Here is a 24,903-nt window from a genome sequence, read left to right as displayed (position 1 = left end):
GCCTGTTAACTAAAAGACCATGATCTACCTTGTCAAAGGCCTTGGCAAAGTCGAGATAAACTACATCAACTGATTCATGGCTCTTTAGCCCCTCAATAACCTGCTCTATATAATCTATAACCCATGCTGGCTAGGGGGAAGGACTTCATGAATATCAAGAAATTCAACAAGTTTGAACTTCATGATCTTCTCAAACACCTTCGCAAAATTCGAAGTGAGAGATACCGGCCTATAGTTTGAAAATTGGAACAACAAGAGCTAACTTCAGAGAAGAGGGGAACTTGACCTGATCCAAGATGCAACGCATCAAGTACGAGAAAACATTGATGTGGGACTAGTGCTGGGGCGAGTTCGGCAGAGGAATCAATTCTTTCACTGTACTCAAGTTCAACAAAGAGACTCATATCGGGAAATTTACACTACAGAATGCAATTTTTTCCACAAATATGGACTTGAGTCTTTTAGAAAGAACTCGGACTCGAGTCTGGACTTGCCCCAGCACTAGTCCTGCTTTCATCCTCAAACCGGATTCAATCCTGGTTTACCATCGTAGTGTAAAGCCGCCCTTACTTGAACTTGCCGTTCCTTGTTACGTCTAAAAGACCATCCAGGTTTCTTGTTAGTGTTAAATCACATCAATTCAATTAAAAAAGTCTGTCTCCGTGATGCTAGGCCGACACAGAATGAAAGCGATATTAACGAGCTCCCTTTTGGGAAGGTTGTGAAGTGAAGCGTGAAGTCATAGACACCGTTTTCAACTTGAAAGAATAAAAGAAAGACAAGGAGGTAGTGTACTCTCTGGAAAAGCAACTCACAAATCTTATACGTTTTAAAACAAATACCAAGGAGCGTGAAGTCACAAATTTTTAAATGTAAGGAATGGTCCGAGGGTTCAGGTTACGAAAGTTTATTTGATGTTCGCACGGGAAAAATCTTTGGAAGTAAGGGTTGAATTTAAGGTGAAAGGATGATCTTCAATGCCATCAAAAGCAAAACTTAATGCAATTGTAAGAGTAAAAAAGTCAGCCCTATTCACATCCTTGGTGGTTGCCCAACATCCCAGGTGGAACAAGAAAAAGACCGTGGAATCCTTCAGGAATGAAAACTGTACCTCTCGAGCCTCTGTGCCCACGTGACCAGTCAAGCTAATTCTTTGGAGTCTACTACATCTGGAACATCTGGATCCGTTCCACTTGTAGGATCTGTCTTCGTTTCAACATGGGAGAATCGATACTGACCTGGTTAATCTCTACAAATATTCATTGGTAACAACTTGGTCATGAATCTCTATAGCACGTGGGATGTGATACGAATGATCAGTGACACGTTGACAACGTCACAGACCACTGAAAATTATGGACGTACCTCGACCGAGACTAGTCATAACACAAAGCCAGTTCAGCCGCAATTACCTATAGGCTGTCTGTGGGAACTTTGGTCCGATTTGTTAGTCAAGATATCAGGGCTGCCAGGCATGTGTTGAAAATTGCGTTTTTTTGAGATTCAAGAAAGCAATGGACAGGACGAACCTGAAACATGACAAGACTAATTGCGCAGCCCCGATGACAAGTCTTGGTCATCGAGATACGTCCATAATTTTCAGTGGTTTATGGGAAGGTTCGCCTTGTTTGTTGTAATAAAACGAGAGGTCCATAAACCCCTCACAAGATCTTCTTACCAGTCAAATTCCCTCTTCGTGCGGACCGTGGATCGTTAGAATACTCTTTCTCTGATGACTCATCTTGAGCCAACTGCCCTGCCCTTTATTCTGGTCAAAAAACTAATTGGCTTTAACCATTTTTTGTAACTAAAAGGAGGGAGCATAACTTTCCTGAGTATTGAGGTACATTTTCCTTTTCCCAAGTAAGTTGTTCGAGAACCGATAGTAAAATGCCTTGGTCTACTACTCCTTAGATGCATTATACCGTTACAGGGTGCACCATTCGGACATTTAGGCAAGCGCTGGTCCCAGCAAACAAACTTGCCTGCCAATGTCAGTGATGCAAAATTGACGTTTCAAACTAGTTTTAACGAAGGTGACCTTTCCTCATATGTCAATATGAAAGAAGGGTCAGCTTTTCAAAAACGTGTTTGAAGCTCCAAAATTGCATCACTGACACTGGTACCAGCAAACAAACGAACCTGCCAGAGCTTGCCTAAACGTCCCCATATTCGTCTAGCTTTGTTTGAGGCCCCAAAAATGGGAGGTCTGGCTAATTTTCCTTTTTTAGACATAGCTTGCATGTGATCATTACCGACCATTTTCGAGCATATTGTTGTTCTAGATTTAAAAATAGACAACAAAGCCTCCTCAATATTCAAGCACTAAGAAAGAGGGTTGTAGCCAAACTTGGCAAAAGTGTGACGGCCATCAAAATTTCCAATAGTTTTGGCATCCACTGCACCTCGGGTTATAGTATCAATAAGCTCCATGGCGCCACCAGGGTATTCTCCCCATCCAGGCCTACCTTGAACAAAGATTGGGCTCCAGAGAATTCTGGTCGAAATTGGTTTGGCCCCCAAGCAGGCCCAACCTGAATCCCTTGGATTTTAGCACCTGGGGGCTTGTGGAGATCGAGGCATGTGCCACCAACCACGGCAATGTGTGCGAGCTGAAGGCTTCATTTGGTGAGGCCTGAGCTACCATGAACGATGGGTTCATCAACAAGATTTTCACCAAATGTGTCCCAGGTCTCAAGCTTTGCATGGCCGTCAAAGGTGTTTTTTTGAGAAACATAATTTTTAGATATATGCCTTCCAACTTTAATTTTATGTGTTAAGTTTTACAACTCATTATGAATGAGTTCTACTTCATTAAGTCCATTAAAATCAATATGTAGATGACAATATGGCGCACCTGGTATGATAATGATGCTTCTGGGAAAAACCTTGAAAGTCTCTTCAAGTTTGGTGAGACCTAGCATGACATACTATTAGGTGCACTAAACCAAGCATAAAAACAATCAATTGAAACGTACGTGGAACCAACTGTCGTTCCAGAGGGATGCTGAAACACGCTACCCAAATCTCCATCGTAGTTTCAACGTACGCTGGTGTTGAGGCCGTATGTTATTGCATGTAAAAGTGATTTTAATTCCCAAGAATAATTTGACTCTCAAGGCTAAAAGCGCAGCTTAAAGCTCATGAAAACATCATCGGATTCAATATTAATTATCAATAAATAATTTCACGGGACAGGATGGCATCATAGGGTCCAGGGAAGGCCGTCTCGACATTTACTTTCTGGAACTGTATCGGGGAAGGCTGGATGAAGGTCGAGCTGGAGAGTAGGATCCTTGGTTGCCTCCACTGGGTCGGCTGGGTTGATCGGGGAAGGATGCCTCTCCTTGATATTCCACAGTTGCTTGGTAGCCATTCTCGTGATCCGCAGTGTATGACACGGTTTGAATCCGTCCATCGGGAAGAGCCACCCTGTAACTGCCTCGGACAATTTGACCGTCAGATTGCTCTTGGTGGCCGTATTCATTGCCGTATTCGGGGGCGTTCACCTCATAGGTATAGGCGTAAGGCATTCCCTGTGATAGAAAGACATGAACTACCATGGGCCAAGAAAAAAAAGGTTGGCTAAAGGACACGAACCTGGTGAGATCCACCACCAAAGCTACCAGATCCAGATCCGCTGCCACCTCCGTTGGAGTATTGGTTGCTGGGTTGGCTCCCACCGCTCCCATATTGGCTCAAGCCTTGTCCAAAGGCCACAGCCAGACTTGACAGAAAAACAGCGGTCGCGAAGGAGTTCTGGAACGAGAATAGAAAAGGCCGCTCTTTGGATGGATCACTTTGGACCAAGGGAATCCCACTTAGGTCAACACGAACAAACTAACCATGGTGGTTCAAGTTCAAGTCAGAGAATCTGAATGATCGAATGGATGAATGAATGCTCAACACGAGATTGATGCTGGATTTGATGCCGCTATTAGCATTTATATAGTACGCGTTGGTGGTGCGAATCCGAAAATTGACGCAAAATTCTCGCACGTGGCCCTCCTCAAGGGGAAGGACTTTGCGACGAACGAACGCCTACTACTCGTACATCCATACGTGCAAGGCAGATACGACCACCAGCATCCCAATGCACGATCAATCGTTGCTTTTTCTCGAAAAAAATCAGCATTTCTACTTCAACAAGAGGACAAGAACAAGGGAGGGGGGGAAGGGTGCATTCATACTCCCACTGTTTTCAACCACGACTTGCGTACTTTTTTGCATTGGTCCTAGGGATTTTCGCTGACATGGGAGGCAATATTCGATCTCATAAGACCGTATGAGGATGATTGAACAATGTGAGGTCAACACTTTTTTGCCTTTCAACTAACTATCTTTGGGATTGGCGTGAAACCTCGACCGTTTTGACAAAGGTAAAATGTATTTGATAGGTATTTTTTTTAGTTGGAACTAGTTTTATTGCATAGGGGCCGTGAAAAATTAGTGATCTTTTTGAACCCGTTGCTCTTCATTTACTTGTATTGAGAGAATGTCGAGTTGTTTGTCAATTTATTGGCTTTCGGCTTGTTCTCACGTTAATCAAACGACTGCAGAAGATGGCCCTTGTTTCTTTTTCAGTAAGAGCTAGCTCGTCTATCGTTTTTTATTTAAGAATGACAGGAAACAATTAAAAGAAAACTACGAACAAAAACTATGCAAATTTAGTATAACTTCACCTATATTTATAAACTCATACTTACAGATAATATAGGCCCTCTCAAAGGATACCTAGAAGCTGTATCTAAACTTGAGATATGTCATCATGTATTTGATGTCATGGAAACAGCCATTGACTTAGAGTTTGATTTTTGCGTGTGTTTTTTCTTTTGAAATCTAAGTCCTGATTGGATTGACTTTTGCTTTCTGCTTCACAAAGGTTATAACCAAGATTGATGACTACGTTTTGGTTAGTCGAACAAACTACATTTATTTTGATCGAGATCATTCTTTCGCAATAAAGATAATTATAATAATGATAGTATATTTCAAGTTGCTTAAAGCAGATTTTGAAGATAGTTCGGTTGAAGTAAAGTTCCTTGAATACGATATTGATGATTAATAAAAACCAAAGTCAGTCTATTTTGGGACTTTCAACTTTAATGCCAGGTATTGAAAATACTTTGCTGTTTGAGAAATTTATCATATAATGCTTCAAACAGGGCAAGAGCCCATGGTTTCCTAATTGAAGTGTTGCTAGGTTTTTTCTACATACAAGTATATCTTCCCTCTTTGAAGGATCTGATATAAATCAGCGTGATTCCTCATGTGTCAGCATGGTTTTATCCATCAATTTGGGCTGAGAATCTGGCTTTTGTTTCGTGGTTCATCAACCTTCAAGAGGCTCTTTATAGTTCTGACAGTGTTGTCTATCTTTGTGTCTTTTCTGTTTTCGTTCTCTTTCATCTTTCTCCCATCCATACTTTTGTGTGAGGGCATTTTCCATTCGGTAAATGGTAAAACAAAGTTAAGGTGTTCCGTTCCATGCTTCTTTCATGTGTGTCTACAATATTCGTGTATCATTCATTCATCCATTCGTTTGTTCGGTCTGAGAAATTCGCAGGATTTGTGTGGAGGTTTGTTCAAGATGCGAATATCGATCCACAAACCAAATTCTCGGATATCATATGCGGCGTTTCCAGAGCTCCACGAATTGTCAACAATACAGGAAATGATCTAAATTATCCTCATGGTGCCAGTTTTTCAGCCGTGGGTGCGCTTGTGCAAATTGCGGTAATATATGGCAAGAACTTTTTCGTTCACAAGCTAGTGGAAGATTTTTTCAAGATCATTGGGAATGCCAGAGATAATGTTTTGGTTTTATCCTCGGTTGATGACGATGGCCTTCCGAGAAGAACGGTGGGGAGGGATGACAATGGTCAATCTGATGAGACAAACTTGAGAGTTTCTCGTAAGTATGTGACTGCACTAATCGCCAAACTAATAGAGCTCGACCAATTTCCGGATTTTACGATTCGTATTGTTGTTCGTCTCTTGACAACTAGACGCTGTGTTCGGCGAATTTTCCTTGTCTTCTCACGTTATGTTTCATGGAATGCTGTTCGATATCGGACCATGTTTCCAAATATTGTTTCATGAAGGTATGGAAAGAAGGATCTCTGAGGTGGAAGTCAATTTCAAATTAGGCGACGTAATTCAGCCAATTTGTCGTTTGGATGCATTTTTAAGTCTTATACTTGGACACATTCTTTCACCTCCATTACAAGCTAATGAGGTTTAATTTCGGCTGAAGCAAATTTGCTTTCGGGAAACACCGAATAACTTTGTTTTACTGTCAAGTTCAATCGAGTCAATTGTAACTGAATCATTTTCTTGTCACGCCACATTAGAATCCAAAGTTGGAATGATTTGGCTCTTGAATTGCAAAATTGGTCCTTTAAAGTCGTTTACAAAAATATCTCAATCCCAATGATGACCCTGTTCACCACTTAGGTATACGAAAGATACACAGTTAGATTCGATTCTAACAATAATGTTCAATTGCCTACTTTTTGATAGTTATAATAACAACAACAGCTTGATCTTAGACTTCAATTCGTTTCCTAGATTCATGCAAATAGCTCAAACTCTTGTTTCAAACTAGGACTTCTTGGTCACTGCAGATATACCTAGTAGCATTTCCAAAGGAGGTGTGACATGTCAAGCCATGAGATGTTTTTTCTCGCCAAGCTAACATTCTAATTTGATATTTTAATAAAAGATAAAGCAATGGTATAGAGTGGGCTAAAATAGAAATGTCATGGCCAGACAAAAATGAAATACTTAAACAAAGCTGGATGTGCCCAGAAAACGGAGCAATTTGGAGAGACAAAGACATTACAAAGCTTTAAATCGTATGAACAATTACTTACTCTTGGGGTATATTTTATGAAACTACCTTCTTTGGGATAAATAATACGGTAGGGAGCACTAACTCAAATATGATTGGAGCTAAAAGTATGGCAATTACTGGAAGGTTTGGTGATATACTATTCTAAATACAAATTATCATATAAATATTTTCCTCTTTTTACCGGAAACTTAGGAACATCTTGCAATGTTTCAATGCAAATTAATCAGGAACCTGTTCGGGTTCTAAATGAAGATGTAAACGACAAAATTGGATAACTTACTCCTACATTTTACTTTGTTAAAAAGAGGTTTTTATTCTTTGTCTTTCAGTTCTATTTTGGGAACAAAAAAAATATTTGCAGAAAAAAATTTGGTTTCCATATAAAGTCTGTTCGTTTCCTGCTTACCACCAATTCGGTTCAATGATAACATTTACAAATATTTGAGGGAAGCAAATTGAACATTGAAGGATCGCTAGAAAGAAGAGAGGAGGACTTTAAACTGATCGGCATTTGAAACTTATCATTTTGAGAAAAAGCCGATTCTTAAAAATTCCATTATTGTTCATTAGATTTAAAGTCTTGGACAATATGGACATAATGAAGTAAAGAAAAGATGAAATCTAATTTTCTAAAAGTCTTCCTGACTTTTAAAATTAATCTTTAATCATTATTTCTTGGTTTGGTTTTTCACGGTCTATTCTAATATAATGTAATGCAATCCCCAATACTATTAAAATGAAAGGTTATCATTCGTCTGTTTCAATCTTTATATGATATTTGGTTTACCAACGAATTTGAGTTGGCAGACTGAGCTAGTCCTTGAATGTAGGGTTGATCTGGAATGCTATCTAAAAATTTGTCCAAGTCTGACTTAAATCCTGCTACTGGATCAACGCCTACATAAGCCCAGCGAATATCAGAGGGAAGCAAATTAAACAATGAAGGATCCCGAGAAAGAAGAGATGTGGACTTCATTGTTCGAACTAGCCTGGATTCCCGAGGGCGTGAAGGTACCCTCAAAACGTAAGTTAAATCACTACGGTCGCTACAATTGACCCTAAATCCTGGGTTGGGACAAAGCTCATTGATGCTTTTGAAGACATACCTTTCGTACCTTAAATTGGATCTGGTTATTCAAAATGGTCACTGAAAACTAATCGAACTGCCCCTTGCTCTTTTATGTGCGAGGCTCAGGAAAAAGAAAATATATAGCCTTTACGAAAATGAATATTTAGCTCGAAAAGTGTAAGATATTCCCACTCTCTAGTGATTACAAGGGCTGTTCAAAAAATTGCAATGAAAATTGTCAAAATATGGGCTCAAGAATGCAACAGAAAGGACCAAAAAATGGCGATAAGCAAAAAAGTAGGTGAACAACAAAAAAAAAACCTCTTTCGTTATAACCATTCTATTCTACGAACTCTGTAAACTAGATATAATTTTTCACCCTAAATGTGAAGGGAGCCAAAAGCGAAAGAGAAGCTTGGAAAATTTTGAATGCTTTTGCTAGAGAGAATAGCAACGCGCTGGGGCACACATAAGGCATCATTAACTTCTTTTGGTCCTGTATTAAAACAATTTGAATTTGAAGGGTGAAGAGATGTTGTCTTGCAAGGTTATTTTAAAAGCGACATCATCACGACGTTTAGGAAAGAGTCATTGAAAACAATAGAAAGTAAGAGTATTGCAATGGTTAAAAGAGGTACTTGTTCATCATACTGTTTTTCAACCCTCATTTTTACAAGCAAAAGGGGAATAATCATTTAAAAAAAATCAACTTTTTGAGTCAACGCGATGAAAAATGCAAAACATGTTAATTAACCAAACAAGGCAAGCAACGTGAAAAGTCGGAAACATGATATTGTTTCCCACAATTGGCTCGGGATAAATGATGACCACCTTCAAGTACCAAATAACTCGGGTTTGGTGGAACATTTTGGGAACATGGATTCTTTTAGAAATACAAAAGATCAAGTCAGCAATGGGGGAAGGCGAAACCAATCGAATGAAGGGATCCTGAGTGTCTCAAACCCATTTGCAAACCTGGCGGAGGATACACACTGAGAAGCAGTGTTAGATATAAAAAGTTCAAAGCACTGCGACCTGGTCTCTGTATGTAGTCTTTATAGCAATCAGGAATAGTGCGATAATGAATATCAATAAGAAAGAAATGTATCTGTTTGATAAGTTTTGGTAATGTTCGACGACTCACAAGGTGTAACAACTGATCTACTTCAATGCTGCGCTCGATTTCGTTATCATTTTTTTTTGTATGTTCCAATAGCTTATTTCTTTGACCTCAGAAGAGGGCAAATAATTTTTTGTCTTTCGAGTAGATGCTTCTTTTCAAAATTTGGTCAGGAAAGGCATGAACTAGTTATTCAATAAAGAAATTAAAGTTACCTGATCATTGCTTTAAAAAGTAGAAAGGTCGCCCCCAACTGAAACTTTTTCAATTTCTTCTAGATCAGGCTGTTTTCTATTACCCCGTTAGCTTTTGCGCCAGACTGTTGAGGTTGCGCGAGTAACTGGCTTCCTCCTCGAAACGAAAAATGGTTTACGTTCTGAATGTCAGAGTTCATTGCTCTACCATCATGATCTAGCTTACGATTTTGCTTTTGAGTTGCTTTTGACAAAACATTTTGATGTTATATGTATAAATAATATGTGGGGTAATGGATCACTTTTTGAGTTCATAGCTTGTCACGAGTAGTTTATTTAGCTATCTAGCGTGACTCTTCCACATTTTGTTTGGAGTGGCTGACAAGGTTGACGTTGGAGATAAAGGCTCCTATAACTACTACAACCAATTTCCTTGAAGTAACAAACCTTCAGAAAGTAATGCGTAAAAGTTACTCCCAAAGTCGTCAACGTGGTAGAGGCTGCAGATTGTGGAGGCTAATGGTATTCAGTAAGGCCTTCGTATAAAACTTAAAACTTATTTATTGTACATCGTTGATTCAACTTGAGCACGATAAATTTTGTTGGTATGACGTTTTGTGACAAGGTAACATTCACTTTGTATCAGCCAATTCAGTGAGAATGGGTCTGAAAAGCTGAGCAATACTGAATTGAAGTACATTCCACTTCAAGACTTATTGGAATTGAATTCCGCCAGTATTGGCGGGAACATCGTTGACATTATCGCCACCAGCAGCACCATCACGAACACCAAGACCGAGGAGTTGACCAAGAGCACCGGGTCTGTTCAAGTTCTGGATGTTATTACCGGGACGTCGATTGTTTCCAGGTCGTCGGTTGTTTCCAGGTCGGCGATTGTTTCCAGGTCGGCGATTGCCATTGTTGAAGTTGTTGTTGTTGCCAAAGTTGTTTCCAAAATTGTTGTTTCGGCATTGGTAGCTGTTCTTAGCAGGGGTAGAGCAGGCTTGGTAGGACCACTTTCGCCTATTACCGTATGAATCTCGGCGGTTTTGCGAATAGCGGATATCGGCACAATCATCATGACGGTCCACATAGCACCAAAGGCCATAGGTCTGATCGGCACTGTAGGGCGAAATGGTTCATGTGAACACTCCGAAACTTAACTTTTGGACTCTGTTATTCAATCACTTACGATTTGCAGTTGCCTTGGATCTCTCCTCTGTGGTTGGTATAGGTGTAATTATCACATTGGCAGTTGCAGTTGACAAGGTTGGAAGGAGCCTTTTGGACGATTTTTTGGGCCTGAGTCAAGGCACTCATGGCCACAATGGCAGACACAACGCACAAAACTTTCATGTTCAGATGATTGCAGATGTATTGGTTTGACAATGGATGGAGAATGTATCTCAAGGTAAGTGAGCTGGGAAAAGGTAGCTTGGTAAATGATGTCAAATTGTTTTGGGTCGCAGGTATTTATAGGTGTTTTGGTTTTGTGTGCGCTTGTGCAAGGTTTGTACGTGTGTACCTATCCAGGTTTTCTCTGCTGGGTTCTTTCCATTGTGCAGACAAACTCGGGGCATTCCCCAGTCGATAGAACCAAGAATCTTCCCAACGTGTAGTGTATGTATACACGTAACAGTCAAGGTAGACGATATTCCACCATCAGGGGCTGGTTTGTGCTTCCAGGTAGTGGAGAATACGAAACATTACGCGAGTAGGGTACACATCCTGGGTTTGGGAAGGGTATCTTATAAGCTCAATTGCGTCTTTCGTTTCGGAAACGAGTGTTAAAGTAAGTGCTTGGCTTGTTGAAGTGACCGAGAAACCAGGAAAAATCACACCAAATGCCCAAAACAATGTCTCCTTTCTTTTCCCGGATAAAATGATTTTCTTTCAACTCCAAATTATTTTAAATTGTGTTTCGATTGGTTCACAATTCCCGATCTTGTTGTATCATATTGATTTACAAAAATAACCAATTATAATAAAAAAGTAACTTCTAAATAAAAGCTTTATTTTTTTCGAATTTTAGAATTAAAAAACTCTTCAACATGGACGTGCTTTTTATTGACCCGAAATCTGACGGAAAGTGTTTGTGATTTATTCTCGCATTATGTTTTGCCGGTCTTCTCTACATCGCACGGGTTGTCATTGAAAGTAACCCAAAAATTGACTCCGGTGTTTGTTTCAGACTTGATGTTTTAATTTGACGATCTTTGAAAATGATTTGCCAAAATATTCGAATGTACATCTAATGTGATGCTCATTTCAGGTTGGCATTTTTATGACTAAAAATAATAGAGCAATGGACTACTTTGCCTTCCGAGGAATACTTTGTTTGATTTAGCGCAAGAAATGAGACCTAACAACAATATCAAAGATATGCCATTACTATATCATTGATTACTGAATCTTTCAGTTCTTTACGATCAAAAGACAGATGTACTTTGATCAAATCCATATGAATAATAAGTAGTGTTGTGACTTTTAAAAACAGAAGTTATCGGGGAAGATATCTTGCGGCGGTAATAATATGGTATGAAGGACAACAAATGAGCATGAGTTTGCTAATTCACTGAACAAAAATTACATCAGGGAAAACGAATCCATTATGAATTATCGATTGATGATCAATTCAGGGTAACAAATGACGTTTTCTTCATTTTCATTTGCCATAACGTCAAAGTTTGTCATGCCACTCACGATTAGGTTCAATCGTCATGAGCGAGTTAACGTCTATTTTTTTCAGCAAATGAACTTTCGTATTTACTAATGAACCGAGTTCAAACATCCGTCAAAGAAAATGAAAATTGGCTAATAGAACTACAAAGCAGACTCAAATTTTGCTGTTGTTGTTTACATAATGGTGAATTCAGCAGTATCAAAGGAAAATTTCCACTTTCAATCAAATCCTTACATCAAAGGTGGCTAAATAGCTAGAATATCAATGCAAATGTTCAAAAAGCTATCAATCATTCAAAAAAGTTTACTAACTAAATTGGCCTTAGAGTAATGATAACACGATAAGGCCTCAGCCCGTTATTGTCAGTCGAAAAACAAGTCAAATGGCTTAAACTTAAAAAAAAAAAAACCATTTATTTGGCCTCGAGTGGTCCACAATTTTGCGCAAATCATTTGTGCATATCACATTTATCTAAAACAGGGATTTCATCCTTTTTAGGTGGAGACAACACAAAAACAAACAATTTTTAAACATAAAAACTGAGCGTCGTCACATTTATTGGAACTGGAGCCCATCAGTGTTGGCCTTTTTGGGGGCCTCCGCATTGGCAGCTCCATCACGAACTCCAAGACCGAGGAGTTCTCCAAGGGATCCAGTATTGCCTAACCCCTGGTTTCCCGGGCGGTTGTTATTGGGTCTTCGGTTGGGTCGGTTGGGTCGGTTGGGTCTTCGGCCACCTCCACTGGTGTTGCCATTGCCGTAGTTTCCATTTCGGCACTCGTAGCTGTTCAAGGCAGGAGTGGAACACGCTTGATAAGACCACTTTCGCTTATTGCCATAAGAATCCACACGGTCCCGGGAATAACGAATGTCGGAACAGTCATCCTGACGGTCCACATAGCACCAAAGGCCATAGGTCTGATCAGCTCTATATGAATGAGAGGATTTCAAGGTGAGTACAGGAATGAAAATAGCATTTCACCCGTGGTCTCAATACTTACGATTTGCAGTTGCCCTGGATCTGCCCTTTGTGGTTGGTATAAGTGTAGTTATCACATTGGCAATTGCAGTTGACCACGTTGGATGGAGCCTTTTGGATGATTCCATCCTTGGACGCCTCTTGGGTACGAGTCAAGGCACTCATGGCCAAAATGGCTGAGATAATGCAAAGCACTTTCATTGTGTGACTGTTTAAGACTGGCTGGTAGCTATGAGCAGGTTGGTTTTGAAATGATGTCTTGGGAGTCTGAGTCCACAGTTTTTATAGGTGACCCCCCTCCTTTCGTGAGTGGATGTCGAGGTTTTCTCCCCTCATCTTTTCCCTTTGTTAAGTCTAAGTCGGGGCATTCCCAACTGGATAGAACCAAAGATGCTCGGACACATGGAGTCAGTCGTAACCATGGTTGGCGATGTCTGCGAAGCTTTACAAGAGTATTTGATACAACAACCCACGACTAAGAAAACCTTGGTTCTTTTGAGTACCCATCTAGCTCTAGAGTACAAAAACGAGAAGCTCATTGATGGTCGGTTCCCTATTCCTGTCCAGCTACATGTGTAGTCTCACAAAGCGGTCGAAAGTTCAATGCATGTTCAAATCATGGCGATGCACCCTGATCTAGCCAGGTTTGAGTATAGGTATATTGATACACTGTACATACGTAGCACTCTAAAGAACGCCGCCGAAAGATCTTGGTCTACCAAGTCACGTGCAATAGGTGCTACCGCCCAGCTACTATTTACGACCCTCTCCACCTTGTCTTTGTCTGTTCGTCTCAAAACGTTCGCTCCAGAACTTGACATGGTTGTGCTGGGATGGGAAAGGACTCTACTGTTCATTTATGTAGTGCAAAGAAGAAGGGAAAACCCCTGGTTAAGAATCATTCCAGGTATTTTGTATAAAGTACCAAGGAATATGGTGAGGATCCCGACATTGGTCTTGGATTGAGACGGAAAAGACGATCGAGCGTTAGCTCAAATCGCCTTTCAATATAATGCGCTTCGACCATTTGGACTCTTGTATTGGGAAAACCATAGCACTGTGAAGTGCGGATGGATTTTTTTTGTTATGGGTAATATTTTGAAAATATTTCGTCCTTTGGCAGAAAAGAACCCTTTTTTTAACGAAATGCAAATATCATGTCAATTCTAACTTGCAGCGCATTCTCCAATGGTCTGTCCCGATGAATGCGCAATCTGTTTTTAGATTGTGCTTTATTTGGCAAAAAAGAATATTTTTAACAACAAAGGTCTTGCACAATTTCCATAACGAAGTTTTTCTAAAGACACCGAAATGTAGCATACATATAATTTGCACATTGGTTATCAGTGCCTTCGTGACGGTAAAGAGAACTCGCTATTTGGGTGTAGTTGATTCATGAAGTACTAGAATATTAACAGGAATGTGCGTTAATTTTCAGCTTGATTGAACTATTGGATCAAACTTATGACCTCCCAAAGAGTTGTACATTACAGGGCACAGGCGAAAGAAATCATTAGGAGAGTGTTGGCTTCCTTATTTATTTTGCACACTTATGTAGTGAGCTTTGAGGGGCATGACTTTTGACTTAGCCGTTCGATTGAGGTGTAAAGTTATTTTTAACCTCTCGCAATTTTTGAGCAAAACCTTCTTCGATAATTCCTAATCGTTTTATTTTAAATATCTACGTACCTCACAATTTGAAAATTTTACTTCGTTTATGCAGTTACGGCGGAGAGGTGAAAGAAGATATTTAGCTATTGCGAAGTAAGAGATTTGTCCTAGCCAAAGCAAGTATCACCAGTAGAAGAAAACGGTAGGGTTTGAATGGTTGGGTTTTATTCCGCTTAGTAGAAAACAATTCCCTTAACACGAGCTGAGCTCTTTTAGACTGAGAAAGCGATGAAAATTTTGAGCTTAGCCTAACATCATGGTTAAAAGTTACGGACTCTCAAATATGAGCACAAAAAGGGCAAGCAATGAAGCATGACAATATCTTGCACCCATGCCCAAAGTGTTCAAATACAGGGTTTTCCAAAATGCCGAACACTGTCTAAAGATGAACAGAACTGCTTCCTGAAAATGCAATAAACAGATGTGTATGAACTGTATGAAGAATGATCAATGATGACGCTAGAAACAACTTAAATACACTCACATATACAAGCATGAATGATTAGGCAAGAGAACTGTAATTCGAGGGTGCTTTGTATGCCACTCAGCGGAAGCAAGAGGTTGAAAGAATCTCTAGTGTAATTCTTAATCACGTCCATAACGTGTGTGTCTACGTATTCTCTGAGACGTTCTCGTGCTCTCGAGTTATCAACCCCATGACTCACGCAAAGACATTTTTTGAATGCTTCATCAAAGACACTTTTGGGGGAGAGCTTATCAATCGCATCTCGACATTGCATCGTATCACGAGATGTACTTTAGGGCTATATGCTCTTCCACCAATAGAGCACCAATTCAGTACGTAAAAAAACAACAACAACACCATTCGTGTAAACGTCAGTTATATCTGTTCTGAAGGCAACTCCCATGTGCGTAATTTGTTTCCGTTGAATCCAAAAGTCCTTTCGAGAAGCTCCTTTGTCCAGCGACAACCTACTTTTTCGACCCTAACCTTGAAGAGCAACGAACGGAAGAATTGTTTAGCAGGCGACCCTTTCCTTTGCAATTCACGATGAAGGAAGGTGAGCGTGTGTATCTTACGATACGTTGTCGATACAGGGTAACGAACGTTGCGTCATAATCAGCCAAAAAACAACGTTGTTGAAGCCATTATATAAACAACGCAAATTAGAATGCACTTGAGACCAACTAACCAGCATGTACCTTTGTCTCATTAACCATTACCAATGTATACAAACAAAAAATCGAACAACAGCAATATGCCTAATTGATATCATTTATTATCTGCTCCGTAATTCCTCCCTAGACATAGATCTCAATCGCATTTGTTGGGTTGTGATTGATTTCATTGGAATTCAAACTTCACTTCTTCAGTCGTTTTCCCTGGATCCAGACCCTCACTTCTTGGTTTGAGCAAGTCAGCCAGGTTCAATCCTCCGCCACCAACGTTTCCGGATCCTCTCACATTGCCACTGCCACCTGAGGCATAACCACTATTGGGTCGTCCCACTCCTTGATTTTTCCTCCGGTTGTTCCTTCTGTTGTTCCTATTGGGACGAGAGGGACTTTGAGGGCCAACATAGTTGCCTCCAGAGCTGAATCCGCGACAAACGGGACTGGTCAAAGCGGGCGTGGAACACGCCTCATAGCTCCATTGACGGCGATTGCCCGTGAAATCCACACGGTTCCGGGATAGCCGCAGATCATCGCAGCTCGAGAATCCCCTTGGGACGTAACACCACAGAGCTTTTGTGCCATCTGGTCTGTAAGAGTAAATTTGGAATTGCAATATATATTGCTGAAAAATGGTTGTGAACACGTCTACAAGTTGTTCAAATGTTCATTCATGGTTTGAATTAGGAGCGATGGAGAAAGAAAAAAAAAGATGGCCAAAACTTGTATGTAGTTATGCAAGTGATGTCGTACTTGGCGAATTGGACGGAGATGTGCTTCTTTCATCTGGTTCTGATCTTAATCTGACTCGATGGCGTAACTTGACACATTGACACTGGATTTGAAAAGTTCGAGTGTGACGTTAATTGTCATTTATTACTTTGACATGAAGTCTGTGCCTAATGATATTATGGCAAAGGGAGTATAAAATTTGCTGGAATATTCTACCCTTCTTTGCTTGATTCGGAGTGATGAAGTTATAAAATTGACGTTTACTTATTGACGAGGTAATGAAGTGCATTCCCGTTCCTTTGGAAACAGTTTAGATATTGATATTTTTTAACCCTATTTGTCTTTTTCTTAAACTCTTTGATCAACAACGTTCTTAGAAATGAATGTAGACAAAAACAACCCATTTTTATTTTATTTTGAGTTCAAAAGCCCCTTTCCTTTCATTTGTTACTGAACCTTTTAAGTACTAAGAAGATATACCTATGTAGATGCAAGATGCACTGCACGTAGGGAGGGCAAAAAGACGGGAATATGCACAAAAAACAATTGTATAAAAGATAATATCTTACGTTCGACAATTGCCTTGGACGTTGCCATAAGAATCTCTCCAAGTATAAGGATCGCATTGACAACCGCAATTGATGAGATTGGATGGGGCTTTCGCCACAATTTCCACATCTTGGGCTTGGCATATTTGAAGCAGGGCCAGAGCAAAGCAACCGAGAACTGCGGAATTCATGGTCGATCAATTGATTTGTTTTTTCAGTCTATGTATCAGTCAGGTTTTCAACAAGTGAACGCTTTAGGATTGGCTTTCAAACTGAATGCTCTCCAAATATATTGGCTAAGGTAATGGGGAGTGGGATTTATTCTTGAAAAAATCGATAACTGGAATTTCCATGAACCTACCTGAACAGCTTAGTAGACAAACCTATGCAAGTTTGGTGTGCGGGAATACCACCTTTATCTGCAATGAGAGCGAGTACAAAATGGTTAGACAAAAATGGCAGCCCACAGTTTTCTGAACGTGGGAATGTTATCAATCCCGAGAACCAACAAAAGTCGGCAAACTCCTTTCATATCATTTGGTTCATTTTTTCACGAATTCTCGGCAGAAAAGTCACATGGGTCGTTTTGCTTGATATAAAGGGTTGCTACAAAGTTCGCCGGCGATAAGTTTCAGTACTTGTAAACCCACCGTGGCTCAAATTGGCAAGTTGGATTGGCCTCAAATTTTTGAAGGAAAAGCGCTCCTAAAGATCATATAAAAATGTGGAGGCACTCGAAAGAGGAATAAAGGCTGCCTGGGAAATATCACCATTAAAGCTGTGGTTGCCACAGTGAATGGAAGTTTCAAAACGTATCAGACAAATTGTCCGTGCAAAAGGAGGTCAAATGAAAACATTTACAAACAAGAAAGGTTAATGGCAGTTCTAACATCACCACAAAAAGTTTGATGCATGCATCAAATTTTTTTTTTTTGAGTTATTTGTATTTCTAATTGCCGGCGTACTTTGTGGCAGCCTAGCGTGCCACAGTGAATGGAGTTTCAAAACGTATCAGTCAAATTGTTCGTGCAAAAGGAGGCCAAATGTATAATTTTACTAATAATTAAGGTTTATGATAGTTCAAACATCATCATAAAAAAGTTTGATGAATGTCTCTCATATGGTTTTAGAACTATTTGTATTTCTAAGTGCCGGCGTACTTTGTGGCAGCCCTGTAATCTGGTTTGCCAACAAAAAAACAACCAGGAAATTTGACAGCTAGGTTCAAGTCAATCTTTCTAGGTAGTTGCTGAAATTAGCTTGTTTCAAAAATACGCCATTAGTTATGTGCTTTAGGTTAAACAAAAGTAGTTTAAACCTAAAGTACAAATCAAACTAACCTGTATTGATGAATGAATAGAAAATAAAAGCCTAGTGTAAAGGAATCCCAAGAAGAATTTTGAGAAGGCTTCATTAGAGGCCCTTTAAAAAGACCTCCGATCTTCCTTTTTTTGGAAACTCGAGTTAAAATCTCTTATCCGGACTCGTCCCGGAACTACCCCGCAACCCACCAGAAACAGCTGAAATAAGTAAAAACTTGATTGACGTAAATAAGGTGCATACTTATCAGAAATGTCACCTCTTTTCTTGAGATTGTCTTCCAATGCAAGGGAAAATAATATCTAATTTTTTACCTTCCAGTTGAGCCGACTCGGAAATAAAGTTTTGAATGGAATGCAAAGAAAATTAATTGCTTCATTTTTTTAGTGAGCACCTAAATACACCAATCAAGTCTGATGGTACACCTCTTCAAAGCCAACAGAAATACCCGAGAGATAAGATTTTGTCGGCATAACCCCATGCTGAATCCCGGCAATCGGAAAAGCGAGTTTGCTTTCTTGGTGTCAATTATTCTGAATCAAGGTCTTTTCATACCAAAATGTCACTGCTCAGGAGTTGGTCCTTTAATTGAGTTGACAAATTGGGAGTGAAGCACATGTGGAGTGCCAGATAAAAGCTTTTGAAGAGCTACAACTCTTTGTTTATCATGATATGTCTATGTTAGAACAAAGATAATTTTGCACACAGTTATGATTGTATTTTCCTGATTCTTCCTAGTCCATGTTACTTTTAAGGGTGCTTTTGTCCACTGAATTTTGCTTGGGCTGGATAGGATATTGGGGTAGATTTCTGTTCTCAATCCTATCAAACACACCACTGTGTATCCAAAGGAATATATGCAAACTTGAACTCGCTTTGCAAATGCACCTCGGACTGACTTGACTTTGAACAGGATCATCTTAGACCAAATTTGTTTCGCTTGTTTGACACAATTAGAGTTTTTCATCGGGAGGTACTTACTTAGTGGACAGGAAGTCGCTCAGCGGCGGACGAATCAAACCGAATAAACGAGAAAAGAGAAGTTTGAACTCAAACGCTCAAATGAAGGTTTTTTTCAATAAGTGTTGTCGTGATCTTCCCGCGTTGCTTTGATTAAAGTGCATGTATCTTCATTTCACTAAAGCTCTAACCTTCACCCTGAAAGGACCATTATCACAAGTTAGATGATGCAAAGATTAAAGGTGAATGTGGATTGAGGAGTAAGTGAGCAATTAGTAAATGGTACATTACTGGATATGGGATAAAGGGGTTTTGTGGCTCAAAATTCAAGGAATAAACACTATCGAGGAACCTAAAATGCTTGCAATGTGTCATGTCTTAAATTGCTTCTCTAATTCGAAGCACCAAAACATGGACTTCTCTACTTATTTCCGCTCAGTGATAACGAAGGTTTGTTTATTTCGATGGTTGGTAGTTCACCCGAATATGATCAAGAGCTCTGAGCAATGCTTCCTCGACATGATAAAACTTGGAGACTGCCAGAATGCTCTTGTTTTGAGTTTTCAAACTCCATTCCGCAAACGGAACACCTTTGTTTTTTGATAATGCCTGGGATGACAAACTTTGGCAAGCATGTCTCAAATACAGGTTAAAAGAAACGTTTCATCAGGCTGTCATATCTATTATAGATAGGTAGCAGTTTAGTCAATGAAACTGAAGGCCCAGCTGAGAGCAACAAATGCAGTAATGGTGCAACAACAAATTTTTATTTTTTATTTTTTGGTTTGGTTTTTCACGGGCTTTTCGAGCCACTACAGGGAATGTGATCCCTAGTACTATTAAAATGAAAGGTTATAATTCGTCTATTTATTACCTTTCAATTTTTATATGATTTTTGGTCTACCATCGAATTTGAGTTGGCAGACCGAGCTAATCCTTGAATGTAGGGTTGATCTGGAATGCTATCTAAAAATTTGTCAAAGTCTGACTTGAAAGATGCAACCGGATCACCAAGGCCTACGTAGGTATTCCCTACGAATATTACAGGGAAGTTGATTAAACAATGAAGGAGCCCGAGAAAGAAGAGAAGTGGACTTCATTGTTCGAACTAGCCTAGATTCTCGAATTGTTTGGAGGATCCTAAAAGCCCTCGGAACTACAGCATGTTCCTCATGGATGTTAATCTTTCAGGTAGTGAGACTCAGGGTGCGGATAAACGACAACTTAATTTTGACTTATTACGAGAAAAGGAACAAAACGGAAAAGAATATTTTGATTGTCCAATGTATGTTCTAAAACAGAGAAACAAAATCTGGAAACAAAATGTCATAAGAATAGAGAAAAGAAGTTACACAAGTTATACCAAACTTTAAAAAAAAATTGGTTAAACAAAATTAAAATGAGAAATTAGGCGCAAAATATTTTTGGGATAAAAAGGCAAATAAACTCTAGACTCATTTTCAGGTTTGAACTATTTTTCGAGGTCAGTTTATGAGAACTTGCTCTTGAATGTTTTCAAAAGCCTTTCATAATTAGTAGTATTTTGGGACACTAACACCTGCTTAGTTGAGTGAGTTTTATCAACAAGTTTAAAACTAGTCAGAACTCGCTCCAACTCTAGCGTCCCCATATTTAATTTCATTAAATGTGTCTCTAATTCGGGTCACTCTATGGAGCAAACCAATGTGAACAACATGCCTAGCCAACCTGCACTGTACAAATTTGTTTTTTGTCATCTATTTCAATTTGGCGGCTTGTTGAAAGCCTTTATTTTCACCTAATGGAAAGTTTGCCGTTTGCTTGCGTATTTCAGTTTTCTTTAGCTGAACTCATTGTCACGACTAGCACTGGCCACAACCATGTTTTGTTTAAATAAATGGCCTAAGTTCGGCTACCTTTTGTAGTGCTTGTAGCTTTTTGTGCTACCTTTTTGGCGTTTTTTTCTTACCTTTCACCCATCCCTAAATCTTATCATGTGGCACAAGTTTGCAATTTTGAATTTTCTTGTCCACCCTGTCCGGAATTGCCCTTTTTTCATAAAAGGCGATAATGGATAAATATCATTAATCTTTTCGTTCATCCAAACATTCTTATTCAACTTTGATGTTTATTTTATTTCTTGTTAGACAAAGTAGAATACAATGGTATCTTCTCTTCAAGTACGAGTACTTTCGATTCCAAAAATATTCGGCGTGACAAATGAAGAGGGCTAATTTGGTGTTCGGAGCCTTCCAACTAATCTGCGTATGTTTTTTATACTTGTGTATATGTTTACCAAAGATACACTCCGGAACACCCGCTTGGCGATGAAATCAAACAACTAATTAGAGGTGGCAGGTGTAGCCGATGGATTAACAGTGGCCGAATTGACCGCCAATCCATTGGTTTTAGCATCTGAGGCGCTTTCCTTGGTTTCCCGGTCCGCGGTTTTGGAACCGCTCGAGTTATTGCTGTTGCTATCATCCTCATCCGCTGGCGAAGGGCCATTAACGGCTTCATACTCCTTGAGGGCGGCATCCAGATTGTAACGTCGCCGGTAGTTCACAAAGAAGCTCCGAACGTGAGACTCGGTTTTCGTTCCGATGATTTCGGCAATCACTTTTAAATTCTTGCCCAAGGTGCGAATGCCTAGAAGCGGAGGAAAACGAACAACGTAAAGGTAGTTGCTCAGGTGGGTTTCTACGTTCTGCTAATTCTCTTTTGAAAGGAAGCTACCAGGCTAAATTACGTATCTAGTCCTATATTGGGCTTTCAATTGAGCTCATTCGAAGAAGAGCAATATCCGGCCTGAAATGAACTGCATATTTCCTAGCTTTTAACAAAAGAAAGTCATCAAAAGAAGTGACTATAGAAGCCAATGTTTGGCAACGAAAACTTTCAGAATAATTCACGAAAGGGAATGGACAAGGAATTTGTATGCCATAATCGACTAACTGATGGGCAACTGATTTGTTTCAACGTTTGTTAACATCTATCTTGGATATTGCTAGAACGCAGACATCAAATCCAAACAGATTCCCTAACGTTCAATACTTGTTGATTCAAACGACGAGAAATGAAGCTTGAAAAAGGAAAACGTTCCGCTTAAAAGTAAACGGGGGTCTTTCTTGGACGTTGCCCGTCCAGATGAATTTAAAATGATTACACCACTAAAGATTAGCATCTAAACGAGCTCTACCTTGTACACCCAGGTTCAGCTCGTCATTCGTCCATTTGGCATTGATGGTGCTAGTGGGTGATATGGGCGCATCGTTGTTGGCGGTGGAAGCGGTATCAGTGGGAGAGCTGGCGGCATCGTCACCAGGAGCCTTCGTTTTCGATGGTATCCTATACGGGGCCACATCGTAACCACGAGAGCGGCTTTGCAAGACCGACAAATTCTGCTTGTTGTTTTGCACCTAAAGCGAGAGAGTAGTATTCCGTTGCACACATTACATAGAGAAACAGGTATTGCCGCCTCAAACGGGTTTGTCCTCGACAAAAGTGTCCATGGACATATTAAGTTGGATGGAATTTTCGCATTTCGCATTTTTGGATCAAAAACGATGAACTTACGTTTCGTTTGTAGGAGACGATTTCTCGGTCCATGGACTTCAACAGGGCCTCGCCTTGAGGATGAGGCCCAGTGGCCAAGGCCACGAGGTCGTCGTGGTTCACGTACATGCCTTTAGGCGGTTTGTTGCTGTTCTTGAACAAGGAGTGCTTGGATTTGGTCCCATCCTTCCGGATCGGACCCGTCGTGGGCCTGACTTTGCCGGTGCGAGTGTAGTACTGATGACAGGTGCCGCACATTTGACCTTTCGGCGTCGGATGAGTGACGTGACAAAGAATGCCGCAATTGAAACATTTCGGTTTCTGCTGACTCTGTGGTTGACGAAAAGATCAGGCATGGGTTAATGACGATGGATACGGCATTTGGCTGGCAAATTACCTCTTTGTCTTCGTCGTTGTCGGATTCAGCCACGGGTTCGTCTGTTCCGGGTGTGGCGGCGGCCGCAGCCGATTCACGGTTGACCTGTAGTTTGCGGGCCTGCCGATCCATGAGAGAGGTGCGGGTGCGCGTCTTCTTCCAGCTGTAGTAGTACTTGACTAACTGGGCAATGGTCTTGTCGGGCAGCATTTGGCGGATCCGGTGGAACGATTTGCCGTGGAACTGGAACGCCTGCTCGAACAAGACCTTGTCCTCGACGGACCATTCGTCGGGAAAGGGCGTGAAATTGGCCAGATCCTGGAGAGCTCGGTCCAAATCGTGCTTGTGCCAGAACAACATGCCCAAAGCTTGCTCGGCGTTGTACCCGAACTTCTCCTTGGCCACTTGGATGTACTCATCCACTGGAAAATACGACAGATGATTAATCAGGTCTCTTCCCAACGCCATCCATGGCAACTCCGGAACTTTCATGTCAGCCACATTCCGCCACTTAACATTGCCTTGAACAGTTTTCATGCCGTGGAAAATTAGAAGAGGGTAGCACTCTAGATTCTCGGACCAAAACCATAGACCCCAAAACTATCTCAGTCCCTCCTTATCGGTATCATCTAATATCTTAAATGGATCTTTCCTAATAGCAATAATGTAAAATGGCCTGTAGCTCCTGATGACTCCGATCACATCCAATGCTTAGGGCCATGCCCAGATATCATTGATGCCGTTCGGCTTCACGCTATGATTTCATGGGCAGTCCTGCTTTTAGGTGGGGCCAGTAAAACTAAAACTGGCATTACCAATATCCGGGCACATCATCTTACATTTTCCGGCTGATAATTGAGGCGCAGGCGACCAGACCAAAAGCGCTCTTTCCGGACATTGTTCCATCTTCCGATCTGCAACATCCCAGGCCAATGATGGTAATTAGTTCTGATTAAACCCCTCGAAAATGTCTGTTTGTCGTCCATTACCCTCCGTTGGAATGTAGTTGGTGGGGTTGATCTGATAGTCTTTGCCCACGCGAATCCGTCCTTCGCGTTCATCGTCCGAGGCCGAATCTTGGTCTTTGTGGCTCGGACTCCGCGAGGACAAGTCCACCGTGGACGACAGATGACCCGCCGCGGCAGCCGAGGCGGCGGCGGCGGCCGAGGCCGGGGTCAAGGCCAGGGCGGGCGTGCCGTTCGAGTTCTTGTTGGCCGTGCCGTTGGTGGCCGAGGCCGGGGTGCCCAAGTAGACCATGCTGGCAGGCTGGTAGGCTGGATGGGTGGGGTGGTGGGGCGTGGCGGGTAGATGGACAGCCGGACGGGGTTTCTCCACCCGACTCCACACAAAATCTTCGGAGGTTTTGGCGTCGGTTACGCGCAGTGTCCCCAAATTTTCCGAAGGCGTTTGGCACCAAAAAGGGGATATTCTGGGGGTCATTCTGTGTGCCAGTGAGCTGTTAGGCCGGATTGGGCCTAGTTTTGCGTTGACGACGTTGGAAGTTGGATTAAGCCCTCAAAGCAGACATAGAAGTACCTGAGGATTTTTATAGAATGACGGTCAAATAGACGAAAAAATGACGGGTGTGAGTGGTGGATGGCAGTCCTGTGAGAACCTAGCCTAACTCTTACGCGCAGTGTCCCCAAATTTTCCGAAGGCGTTTGGCACCAAAAAGGGGATATTCTGGGGGTCATTCTGTGTGCCAGTGAGCTGTTAGGCCGGATTGG

At 40.9% G+C, this 24,903-nt stretch overlaps 5 protein-coding genes across 5 annotated transcripts; all 5 read right to left on the bottom strand.

The window, feature by feature from the left end:
• Window positions 1–3,079: 3,079 nt before the first annotated feature.
• Window positions 3,080–3,912, bottom strand: LOC131884178 (pro-resilin-like). Its single transcript, XM_059231866.1, has 3 exons — window positions 3,846–3,912; window positions 3,601–3,759; window positions 3,080–3,536 (listed from the first exon to the last, which is right to left on the bottom strand). Exons 1-3 carry the CDS (start codon window positions 3,846–3,848, stop codon window positions 3,237–3,239), a joined length of 462 nt encoding a protein of 153 aa, XP_059087849.1. The 5' UTR covers window positions 3,849–3,912; the 3' UTR covers window positions 3,080–3,236.
• A 5,870-nt stretch (window positions 3,913–9,782) lies between these two features.
• On the bottom strand, window positions 9,783–10,710 carry LOC131884177 (putative uncharacterized protein DDB_G0286901). The gene is made up of 2 exons (XM_059231865.1): window positions 10,432–10,710; window positions 9,783–10,361 (listed from the first exon to the last, which is right to left on the bottom strand). The coding sequence occupies exons 1-2, from the start codon at window positions 10,593–10,595 to the stop codon at window positions 9,953–9,955; spliced, it is 573 nt and encodes a 190-aa protein (XP_059087848.1). The 5' UTR covers window positions 10,596–10,710; the 3' UTR covers window positions 9,783–9,952.
• Window positions 10,711–12,309: 1,599 nt separating this feature from the next.
• Window positions 12,310–13,171, bottom strand: LOC131884176 (uncharacterized). Its single transcript, XM_059231864.1, has 2 exons — window positions 12,924–13,171; window positions 12,310–12,850 (listed from the first exon to the last, which is right to left on the bottom strand). The coding sequence occupies exons 1-2, from the start codon at window positions 13,100–13,102 to the stop codon at window positions 12,478–12,480; spliced, it is 552 nt and encodes a 183-aa protein (XP_059087847.1). The 5' UTR covers window positions 13,103–13,171; the 3' UTR covers window positions 12,310–12,477.
• A 2,622-nt stretch (window positions 13,172–15,793) lies between these two features.
• LOC131884175 (uncharacterized) lies at window positions 15,794–17,271 on the bottom strand. Its single transcript, XM_059231863.1, has 2 exons — window positions 17,008–17,271; window positions 15,794–16,296 (listed from the first exon to the last, which is right to left on the bottom strand). The coding sequence occupies exons 1-2, from the start codon at window positions 17,175–17,177 to the stop codon at window positions 15,879–15,881; spliced, it is 588 nt and encodes a 195-aa protein (XP_059087846.1). The 5' UTR covers window positions 17,178–17,271; the 3' UTR covers window positions 15,794–15,878.
• Window positions 17,272–21,353: 4,082 nt separating this feature from the next.
• LOC131884174 (REST corepressor 1-like) lies at window positions 21,354–24,631 on the bottom strand. The gene is made up of 6 exons (XM_059231861.1): window positions 24,166–24,631; window positions 24,016–24,090; window positions 23,198–23,598; window positions 22,822–23,130; window positions 22,445–22,664; window positions 21,354–21,894 (listed from the first exon to the last, which is right to left on the bottom strand). The coding sequence occupies exons 1-6, from the start codon at window positions 24,614–24,616 to the stop codon at window positions 21,587–21,589; spliced, it is 1,764 nt and encodes a 587-aa protein (XP_059087844.1). The 5' UTR covers window positions 24,617–24,631; the 3' UTR covers window positions 21,354–21,586.
• Window positions 24,632–24,903: the final 272 nt, after the last annotated feature.

This window comes from Tigriopus californicus, chromosome 7 (genome assembly GCF_007210705.1).
Source record: "Tigriopus californicus strain San Diego chromosome 7, Tcal_SD_v2.1, whole genome shotgun sequence".
Taxonomy (NCBI): Eukaryota; Metazoa; Arthropoda; class Copepoda; order Harpacticoida; family Harpacticidae; genus Tigriopus; species Tigriopus californicus.
This window is presented reverse-complemented; position numbering and strand designations above follow the sequence as displayed.